This window comes from Alligator sinensis, unplaced genomic scaffold (genome assembly GCF_000455745.1).
Source record: "Alligator sinensis unplaced genomic scaffold, ASM45574v1 scaffold218_1, whole genome shotgun sequence".
NCBI lineage: Eukaryota > Metazoa > Chordata > Crocodylia > Alligatoridae > Alligator > Alligator sinensis.
Genome location: NW_005842083.1, coordinates 2,445,608 through 2,457,152, shown reverse-complemented (window position 1 = coordinate 2,457,152; position 11,545 = coordinate 2,445,608). Strand labels below are relative to the sequence as shown.

The 11,545-nt window shown below is 44.1% G+C and overlaps 1 protein-coding gene across 1 annotated transcript in view; it reads left to right on the top strand.

Moving 5' to 3' along the window:
- RASA1 (RAS p21 protein activator 1) overlaps positions 1 to 11,545 on the top strand; it is a 76,132-nt gene that overhangs the window by 3,725 nt on the left and 60,862 nt on the right. Inside the window, exons 3-4 of the mRNA XM_006023848.3 lie at positions 3,206 to 3,278; positions 5,957 to 6,109. Coding sequence (XP_006023910.1) covers positions 3,206 to 3,278; positions 5,957 to 6,109 — 226 coding nt within the window. The remainder of the gene's footprint in view (positions 1 to 3,205; positions 3,279 to 5,956; positions 6,110 to 11,545) is intronic.

Sequence of the window (11,545 nt, the reverse complement as noted above, 5' to 3'; positions counted from 1 at the left end):
CCCCCCCCCCTTCTCCCCACTTCTTTTCTGGTCGTGAGAAAATGGTATTGGCTAGGACTGATTCTGGTATTATGGCCTCCGGCATTTGTTTTGGAGTCCATTAACTTGTATTGTGCTTACTTTTGTGCTGTGTTTACTTTTGCAAAGGCAGGTTGGCAGGTTCTTAGTGTATACTTAAGTTTGTAAATGATGAACCAAGCACTGGATAGCTAGCTAGCAAACACAGGGACAGCCTAGAGTAATGGCAGAGCAGATTACTGTAGAGAAGCTGCTTCTGAGTAGGTACTGAAGGAATTGGTTATCATGTTTGAGACCTCATGGAGGTCAGCTAAGGTCTTAGATGACTGGGAAAGGGCAAATATAGTGCTCATCTTTAAAAAGGGAAGGAGGAGAATCCAGGAAACTACAGACCAGTCTGCTGACTTTGATACCCAGAAAGATATGGAGCAGGTCTTCCATTGTGAATCACCTAGAGGAGAACAAGGTGATTGGGAACAGACAGCATGGACTCGCCAAGAGCAAGTCATGCCAGGCCATTGATAAAGTGACAGGCTCTGTTGCCAAGGGGAGAGCAGTGGATGTAGTATAACTTGACTTTAGCAAGGCTTTTGACAGTCTCTCTTGATATTCTCATTAACAAGCTAAGGAAATACAGACTAGATGAAAGTACTGTAAAACAGATATGTAACTGGTTGGATTATTATGCTCAGTGAATAGTCCTCAATGTCGTCATGTTTAGCTGGGAGGAGGTTTCAAGTGGGGTTCCCCTGGATCTAGTATTGTTTAATATCTTGGATTGTGTGCACACTTAGCAAATTTGCGGGTAACACTAAATTGGATAGAATTGCAGACAGTCTGGAAGGGAGAGAGAGGGTCTAGAATGATCTGAATAGACTGAAGAAATGGTCCACAACCAATCAGATGAGATTCAACAAAGACAAGTGCAAAGTCCTGCACTTGGGACGGAATAGTTGCATGCACAAATACAGCCTGGGGAATGATTGGCTAGGTTGCAGTACTGCAGAGACGGGTTACAGTGGACCATAACCTGAATACAAGCCAACATTGTGCTCTTGCAAAAAAAAAAAAGCCACCAGCATGCTGGGTTATATTAATAGAAGTGTCACTTGAAACTCAAGGGAAGTGATTCTTCTGTTCCTGTTCAGCACTGGCGTGGCCTCACTGGAGTACTTTGTTCAGTTTTGGGTGCCACACTTCCAGGAGGATGTGGACAGTTTGGAAAGAGTCCAGCACAAAAATGATTAGTGGCCCGGGAAGCAAGACTCATGAGGAGAGACTGAAAGAACTAGGGTTTTGTAGTCTGGAGAAGAAAGGATTGAGAAGAGGGGGAGTGGGATTTGATAAGAATCTTCAAATACCCGATGGGCAATGGCGTTAGAGGGGACAGGACTAGGAACAATGGCCTTAAGTTGCAGCAGGGGACATTTAGGATGGAGATTAGAAGGAACTTTTTGACGACAAGGGTGGTCAAGTATTGGAACAGGATACCTGGAGAAATTGTGGAATCTACATCCTTGGAAATTTTCAAGAGCTGGGATGATGATCCTGTCTTGAGTAGGGGCCTGGATTAGATGACATTGTATGGTCTCTTCCAGCCCTGCTTTCCTAGATATTCTATTCTTTATACCCTGTTAAAATCCAAATACTTTTTTCCTTTCCTAGATTTGCCATTATAAATGTTAGCAGCAGTATGAGTTTCCCCTCTGCTTTTAAAAATATCATATCTTGATTGATCATCATCACTTTGAGTAGGCAAGATAGAGCTGATTTCTGCACGTACTTTTCAGTTAAAATGTGTATGATGATATATAATGATAACGCTTGTCATTGCTTTTGTAAAAGTATATCGGAGTACTCCCATACATAACTTTTCATTTGATGTGTTTAGAAAAGATTTTGAACACTGTGTGTGTCACTTTGAATTCAGTTTATTGCCTTGCTTTCTTAAAACAATAATGATGCATCATGAACCAATAATTTCTTCAGCTAACCCACAGATTGAAAGACGGGAGGGGGATTAAAAATTATGGTTAACTGTTTGGCTGTATATCCTTTATGCAATGAGTCACTACTGTATAATGGTAAAACTGCACTTTCTCTGGAAGGAGAATACAGCTATTTCCCGAAAAGCATTTTTGCTTACTATATATAATGATATCTTAAAGGCTTATACTTCAGTGTGTATCCTGTTTTCTAAAGATGTTTGCTATCTACAGGGGTTTCCTGAGGATATTCACTTGAACTGTTTTCTGCCACCATCTCTGAATATATACTACTGTTATGGTCTCTTTCCTATCTGTTGTAGTTACATAAAGCAAATGCTGGAGCTTATTTTTATAGTTATTCAGGTTATACACATGCCATGCTGAAAAAATACAAGATGATATATTGGCTATTAGGACATTAAACGCAATCAATTCATACATTTTTCTGTTTTGAATTTATGCTATTCCAAACTAAACAATTATTTGTCAGTTATTTATCACGTTTCACGTGGGAGTAATCGCCTACTATTCTGAATGCAATAAAATAAAGTTAGATGAGAGAGGACAAGTAGATCCTGTTCATTGTCAGAGGACATAATCTGCAGTACATGGAATATACACATATGCCTATTATTGACAAGACAATTTTTTTTTTCAATTTGGTTATAAAAGCTTACTCTGCTTACTAAATCTTGATTTACCCTGAATGTATTTTATAGTATTGCTTATTCACAATCTGGAAAACCTGCTCTCTTGTGCATGAATTTGAAGACTGTTTTCTTTATAGCCAGATTTGTCTGTCACTTCTATTTTTACTAAACACATTGAGCCATTTGCATCTTCAAGTTTTTCCCATTTTGAAGGGAGGGGGGGAGTCTCTTACCTGTCTATTTGTAACCTAATTTGCATGAGTTGCATTAGAATATTCCTTCGGGATTGTGGGGTGGGAAATGAAATAGACAGAATTTTAATGATTTTTCCAAGGAGGTTTTGAGGTATACGCTAAAATAACTTCTTTATGAATTTCATGGATTATTAAAGTAAAGCACATCTATGATCAATTTGCAAAAGTTTTCCATTGGGGCAAGCAGAATTGGGATCAGAGCCCAGGATTTCCAGTACGGTTCTCAAGTCTAGCTGCTGACTGGAAATGATACAGAAGCTGCAGTGACTTTAAATTATTTCATTTTTGTCATTAGTCGGCAAGCTTTTTAAAGCAGGGTTTGGCAGCGTTTTTGGGCAGAATGCCAAAAACACCCATAACCTCAATTTGTAAGTGTTGGTGTGCCAGGGACAGATGGCAGGGGAATCATGAGGGGCCTGATCTGTGTTGTGGCAGCGCAGCCCTGGCCTCTTCCCTGAGGCATGTGTGCCAAGCAAAATGCCTTAGCGTGCCACACACTGGCATGTATGCCTAGGGTTGACTACCCATATTTAAAGGTTGTTGGAAGGAAAAATGCACCTTATTTGTCTCTTTCCTTCTGTCCTGATCGCTACCTTTACTGAATAACCAGCTACCTTTTTACCTCCTGGGGTGACTAGTTCCCCGGTTATGTAATTTTACAACTTCCTTCATCTGGGGAGGTAGGCTGGATTTGTGTACCTATGTCCTCTTAAAGGGTCTGCTGCCCTTGTGACAAAGCCTAAAGCAGTGGTTCTCAACTGAGGTGCTGCAAAACTACCACAGGGTGCCACAGTGCAGGTGTTGCCACCAGTGGTGGCCGGATAAAACTGCCCCACGCACAGGGCTGTGGCATATGCTTACTCTTGCATTAAAGTTCTCTGATAACCCTAAAGCAAGGAGAAGAGCCAGCTCATGCTATAGTCCCTCCTGGAAATGGGCATGCAGGACAGCTGTTCTGTATGCCTCTGTTTTTGGGAGATGCTGTGCAGGGTTGGACCATGAAGGCCTGCAGCACCAGCCACCTCTCCTACCTGCTTTAGGGTTATCAAAGAACCCTACTGTAGGAGGAGTGTGTGAATGTGCTACAGCCTTTGCTGGTTTGGTTGGGCAGGAAGTGCACAGGGAAGCTGGTAGTTTTAGTTGGTTGAGAGCCACTGAGGTGTAAGTTGACCGCACTAGTGGTTCTCAACTGGGGAATGCCACCACATTCAGAAAAGTTGTGGAGGGAGGGGTGCTGTGATTCTCAAAAGAATGAAACCCACTGGTCCAAAGGGTTCATTTTCTTGTCTTATCTGGTTTTGCTGGAATACTTTTTGATGGTTCTTAGGATGTACATTGTGATATTTCACTTTATTCCAAGGGGCAGGAGGTTTTCAAATGGAGCATCTTTTCTTCAATCAGAAAGTTCTTCCTAATCCCCAATCTGACTACTAAGGGTCAAGCTTTGGAATAGGTTAGATAGATTGTGGATAGAGGTGCACTGCTATATTGACTGCTTATCAGCTCAGCACCAGTAAAAGAGAAATTTTCATTATTGGCTATTGGCTTTTTTTGGCTGTTGTAGCTGATAATGTTCTCCGATACTTATGCCTTCTGGCTGGGGCTCCCAGATGCCAGGGTTCCTCTTGCCTATGGGGCTCCCAGATGCCAGGGTTCTTCTTGCCTATGGGGCCGGTACCCCCAGAAGCCTGGGTTTTCTGTCACGAGCCAGGTTGACCTCAGATACAACACCCCCACTCCTCACCGGTGGGCTGGAGTGGAGCAGCTGCCATGGTGTCCTGGGTGCTGGCGTGCTGAGGTATGGGCTGCAGGCTGGGGCCAGGGCGGGAGCTGTAAAAGACGCTGAATGCCACAGATGTGACTGGGGTGGGCAGAGCTGAGCTCCACGGCCCAGCCCAGCATGACTTAACCGGCAATGCCCAGGGATCTGTTCCTCAGGGGCTGGGGACAGAGTTTGGCAGGGGTCAAGGCAGCTCCTCTCCCCTATTGTGTGCAGTAGAGTCCTTCTCCTGGCCCCTCAGCCCAGCTGGGTCCTGCCCTTCCCAGGACTGGGTCCATTTGGTCCCATGGTCCTGCCCTGGGCAGAGGGAAGAGAATGGGTAGCCTGGCCCAGAGACCAACCAGTCCTGGGCAGCCAGGCAGGCTCAGGCAGCTGCCCCCAAGCTGGGGTTGAAGGGCAGGGGCTGAAGAGCTCTGCACAACCTGTTGCAAGCACTGCTAGGCTAGTCCCACCTGCTGCAACTGGCACGGGCACTTTTACATGTGTTCCAGGAGTGGAGGGATGGCACTTTAGAGCTGCTCTAATTGAAGTGCCACTGTTTGTCTTATATCAGTGTCCCCATGCTTAAAAATGGAGTTAAATATACTAAATATAGGTTATCAGATTGGTATTGGCCAATATGGCTGGTTAATAATCAGCTATTGGTATTGTCCAAGAAAATCTTTATCAGTGCACCCCTAATTGTGGAATCTCTGTCCTTGGAAGTTTTCAAGAGCAGGTTACACAAACACTTAGCTGGGATGTCTAGTAAGGGACAATCCTGCCTTGAGCAGGCGGCTGTACTAGATAACCTCATGAGGCCCCTTCCAGCCCTCCTTTCCTATGATCCATAGTTCTGTTTATTTAAAAAGGTAAAAAAAGGGGGAAAAAATGTACTCACTGTCTTTATAAATAGGATCCATATATAGTAGCATTTTCAGTAAGGTTGAGATGGTATATACCAAGACAAATGAATAATTGAAACCATGCTGAAAAGAGTTCTTAAATAAAGCAGTTCACTTTAAACATGGTTGCAAGAAATTGGCTTTTATAAAATAACCAAGCTACTAAAATAATCACATTTTAAAAATAATTAACCTTTTAATGTAATAATAGAAAGACGAGTAACTCTTTGCCGGGCTGATGGAAACTTGGAGTTTAAAATTTGTTTGATAGCTATATTTAACATTTTAAAACCTCCACAATAACTCAGTGTTCCTAACATAAGTATACTTTAAAACTGGTTTTTAATTCTAAAGCCATTTCTCTCATACCTCTCTTTTCCAGATGGTATCATGGAAAACTTGACAGAACCATTGCAGAAGAACGTCTTAGGCAAGCAGGAAAGCCTGGTTGTTACCTTATTCGAGAGAGTGACCGAAGGCCAGGGTCGTTTGTGCTTTCATTCCTTAGTAAAACAAATGTGGTCAATCACTTTAGGTGAGTACTCGGTGTTGTTTTCCTTGAAAATTGGTAAGCGTAAGTGTTCTCTCCTTCTCCCAGCAGTGCCTGACAGACCTGGTTCTTTGCCACAGCCGAGGTCACTGCCCCCCTCCTCTCCCCAGTTGGTGATGTTACTTTTTGTGAGTAACCACCCTTCAGGGTGATGTCCAATTCCTGATAGTGTCAGCGGGCCTACAAGTGCACAGGGTGATGTCCAATTCCTGATAGTGTCAGCAGCCCTACAAGTGCCCCTCCCCAGCCTATATCAACTGGGCCAAAAGCAATATATTTCTTCTAGGCTGATGTTCATTCCCCAGACCTCCCTAAGGGCCTGTCTTGGTACTGTGATAGTTTCAAAGCCCTGGGCCTTTTCAAAACCTTGCTGACCTATCTAGCAAAGAACTCAGAAGGCTTTGGTGAGGGGGTTGACGCGCAGGTACAGCAGTGGTGCTGGTACTTGCCCACTCTCTCCTACTGTAGCTGGGCCCTGTTCATCAACAACCTAGCAGGTGCTACTCTGTGGCATCGTGGACCCACTGGTAACTCTGCTCAGAAGCCTCCAAAAGCTCCTTGTGGTACAAACAGGATTGCTGGTGGGTCCATGATCAGTTCCTATTGGGCCAGGCCAAGGTGGTGTCCCTGAATAGCCACAGAATCCAGCTCTCAGAGGCCGGCTCTGACAACTCTCTTCAACTCTTCCACTTCTTGGTCTGGATGCACAATGCATTCGAGTTTAGAGGCTTCATTTTGCAATAATGTGGACCAGTTTGTGTTGCATTAGGCCACCAAGGGGACATTCTGCAGGGTGGAAGATGGACAATCTTAAATGTGGAACCACATGAAGGGTGGAAGGTGGGGACGGTTAAAAGGGGGTTTCTGTCTCTGGTGATACTGCGTTTTTGTTGCTGACAAGCGTTTCACACTTGGCCCTTGGGGGTGCTGCATATTTATACTTTTTTTAAACCTTTATTATAAAAATGTATTAAAGTCAAAAAGCCTCCCTGGTGTACAGGTTCACTCGCTCATGCGTGTATGTGCTTTATCTTCCCCCTCCCCTTTATATTTGTTTTGAGTGTCTTATAGTATATAAAAGAAAACCTTAATGTATGTATTATAATTCATCTGAATGATCAGTTTTAAGTTGCTCTGAATATCTGTTTCTCAAGGTTGTATTTTGCTGTTGTTTACCTGCATTTACTTAATTACTTTAAAATAAATATACTACTTTAGAACACTCTTTTATATCTCTGTCTGCTGAACAAATTGAACAGAGAAGCTTGAGGAAACCTACAGAGCTTCAGAGTGAAAACTTGCTGACCGTTAATTCCTTTAAATTATTTTGAATAAGCTTACAACTAACTTTATGCAAGTCTCTTATTTCATAGATTTCATAGACATTAGGGCTGGAAGGGACCTCGGAAGATCATCGAGTCCAGCCCCCTGCCCAAAGGGCAGAAAGTCAGCCAGGTTCATAGGATCCCAGCAAGATGAGCATCCAGTTTGCTCTTGAAGGTGTTCAATGTGGGCGCTTGAACCACCTCTGGTGGCAGGCTGTTCCAGACCTTGGGGGCTCGGACAGTAAAGAAATTCTTCCTTATGTCCAGCCTGAAACGGTCTTGTAGTAGTTTATGACCATTCGACCTCGTCGTCATCCCTTGGGGCGCTCTGGTGAACAAACGTTCCCCCAGATACTGGTGGTAACCCCTGATAAACTTATAGGTGGCCATCAGATCACCCCTGAGCCTGCGCTTTTCCAGGCTAAAGAGCCCCAGGGCTCTCAGCCTGTCATCGTAGGGTCTGCTTCCCTGACCTCTGATCATGCGCGTGGCTCTTCCATGGACTCTCTCTAGCTTCTCCACACCCTTTTTGAATTGTGGAGCCCAAAACTGGACACAGTACTCCAGCTGCGGCCTCACTAAGGCCGAGTACAGGGGGAGAATGACGTCCCGGGATTTGCTTGAGAAGCATCTATGGATGAAAGCCAGCGTTTTGGTCGCTTTACTAGCCGCCGCATCGCATTGCAGGCTCATGTTCATCTTGTGGTCAACGATGACCCCCAAGTTACTACCTTATAAGCTAGATGTGAGAGTTGACAGTGGATAAATTATTCATTTACTTTGTTGAACAGTCAGAACAAGGCAGTGGAGATGCTAAAAGGGATTGAATGGTATTTAGTGATGGTGCAGAAAAGATAACAGAGCACTACTCAGCATGCTTATCTTGGGTTTGCATCAGTTTGGAAGGTGTTTCCTTCAGGGTACTGTATAATGGAGGACCCAAGGTGACAATTGGCCAGTTTCTCTAAGAGGTGATTATGGGAAACCAGGTCAAAGGCTTTTTTGAAGTCAAGATATATGACATCAATCTCTTCTCCCTTGTCCAGGTGATAGGTCACCTGGTCGTAGAAGGAAATGAGATTGGTCAAGCAAGACCTACCCGCAACAAACCCATGCTGGCTATTCCTTATGATGTTGGCGTCGGCCAGTCCATTAAGGATGGCCTCTTTGATAAACTTTTCTAAGATCTTCTCCGGGATAGAAGTCAGGCTAATGTGCCTATAGTTAGCCAGATCCACTTTCCATTTGTTAGATTCACTTTTAAGTGGATTAATTTGCATCTGTTCCCTGCCAAAAACTGCAGTTCAAAGGCCATAGTATATGGATGTCTGCATTTTATCCTTTGTGTTCAGGAAAAAAATGGAGAAGAATAGAGTTTTTAAAGTTTGTATGTATTTTAATAACTTCAGGAATTGCTGAAACCATTCAGTGCTTTTGTTGCTCTTAGTACAAATAATCTTTTGCCCATTCTCTTAAGTTGTCACTAATGTTAATTTAGTTATTCCCATGTGGTTTTAAGTTTAAGAAAGCTGCCTTTGGCATGGATGAGAATTTTTTCTCCATTCTCCTGGATCCCCATACAGTTATTCAGTCTTCACAAAAAAAAGGTATCTTTGGAATGGGATCTCTTCAGTCTAGCAGCTATCAAAGTGGCAAGAAAGGAATTCCACTGCAAATTATATAGGATACAACTGAACTTTAAACTTTGGGAAGTGACTTGGGCAAGTTCTAATCTGTCAAGTTTGAAGCAGCACCACAGCTGGATGTAACAGTCTTATGAGGAAAAATGCTTTTGGTTTTTTTAGGGTTCAAGTTGTTCAGGTCAAGCAGAAACAAGTACACAAGCAATGTATTTGATATTTAATCTAGAGCAGAAGAAGAAACCAATCCTTTTGGCAGGCATGCCACACTTGAGCCACACACCTTCCCTGAGTGCCACTCTGATATCCTTCCTTTGCTCAATGTATTGTTCAACTTTCTGCTTCCAGCCCTGTTCTTTTCGCTTGATTGTCTGCTTTGCTTCCTGCTTCCTTCCCTGTGTCCCTGCCCGATTTGTTACTTTGGTTTCTGGCTCTGCCCTATCTGTTGTGTGCCACACACACAAGCTACCTGTGCCACAGATTGGTCACCTCTATCAAAAGTTTGTCTAGTTCTCTTCAGATCCTGGTGCGCTGGGGTCTGTAAGAGTTGTAAGTCCTATGGATCCTTTATATTTACAGCCAGAGTTTTAAAGAGTGTGGTATCTAGAACTTCTTTCTTAGTTTGATCAGGCTCTTGGTAGCAAAAAGCCTTCTATATGGAGATTGTCAGTTCCTTGAAGACTTAGGAGTGATTTTAGTTTGATTTGTTGAGACCTGAGGAAGAGAATTCTTTAGACAAGGCAGTATTGAGAATGTAGTACAAAAATCTTTCAGCTTTTGAGTGCGCGTTGAGAATTTGGAAAACTGCACATCAGGGAGAGAAAGGACTGGTATTAATACTCTACATTATTTTCTTCTTGACTTCTTTCATGTCAATACAGTAAGACAGGGATTTCAAAATCGAGTGGCACTGTGGTCTGGATGAGAGGTGCGGAGCTTGTCTGTGGGCTGGACCAGGCACGTATGCCAGATCCAGCATGCAGGGCTGGTCTGGCGTGGACACCATGGCCAGGGACAGACATTACACACAAACCCGTTTAAATGATCAGAAACTGGTTTAAACCTGTAACAGAAAGACATACAGTGTACATAAACCAGTTTGAAAATGGCTGAACCAGTTTGACATAAACCTAGTTGAATGTAGTGTCAGACTTAATTGATTTGGCTCAAACTGGTTTATGCACTGTCTGTCCCAGACCCTTTGCTGGTTTGAGTTAAATTGGAGACCCCCAGCATGCTCTCTGGGCTGGGCTCTCTGCTCCTTTGCCCAAGCAGGGACTGGCAGGGGCAGGGGTCTGGCCAAAGAGGGGTTTAATTCCCCTCCCAGTGCCACCAGCAGGGACCTGAGCCTGGTCTGCCTGCACTCCCCCTTTGCTGTTACAGCAGGGGGGCACCATGGCCCCTGAGGCACAGAGGGGGGCAGGGAGCAGAGTTAGTTTCCCCTCTACTCTGGCAGTACTATTTGCCACCCACTGGCAGCCAGGTGGCTCCCTGCCCGGAATAGGCCTCTGGCTGTCCCCTGGCCAGAGGCCGGAGGAATAACCCTGCCCTTGCCTTCCTCCCTCCTCCCCCCCAGGGCCCTGCCTGGCTGTGCCCCCTCCCTGCCACTGTGGCGGGGAGGGGAGAGCCCTTCCTGGGGGCAGCAGCCCTTGTCACACTGTTGGGGAGAGCGAGCTCCTTCCCGGCAAGGGGCTGTGCTGTGGGCTTAGGCTGCACGCGGCAGTGCCGGGGTGTGGAGCGGGCCAGAGCCTTGTAAGCCGCTGCTGCGCTCCAAAGCCGCTCTTTCGGCCCCACAGCACAGCCCTGCTGGGAGCAAACCTAATTTGTTATACCAGTCCAAATCTGTTATAGCTAGCTTCCATATTTGTAAGATTTATTACTAACAGGAGAGTTAAACCTGAATCTTAAAGCCCAATTCTCTGGTGTCTTAAACTGCTTTCAGAGGTGCAATTGTACTAGATCAATTGCACCGATGTCAAGAGGAACTATACTGAAGGATAAACAAAGGGTAAATAGATCAATATTTGTTTCTTTCTTGGGTCTAACCCTTTCTGATTAGGATAACTGTACTCGTACAGTATCATATTGCTAGGGTATGTTCACCATGTTCATAATCACTGTTTTTCCTTCCTTTCTTTTTTTAAAGGTTGCCTTTTCCAGGCACATGCACACACAGATAGTACTGTGAAAGAATGTAAGCACTCCATGTATAATGTTGATATGAGAATTTAATCTATTTTGACACTGCAGCTACTTTTGATACCACTAGTTTTGCATTCATGGGCAGTTTAGCTAGCAAATAGCAAAAACTGAAAATTCTCTTGTATGGCAATCAGCATGTGCAGTACTTAAGAAACATCACTCCAATTTCCATTACAACATATACATAGTTAAGCTTTGACCTTCTTTCTTAATGTTTCACTTTATGGGGTTTAGGTTAAAATTTTAACACATTT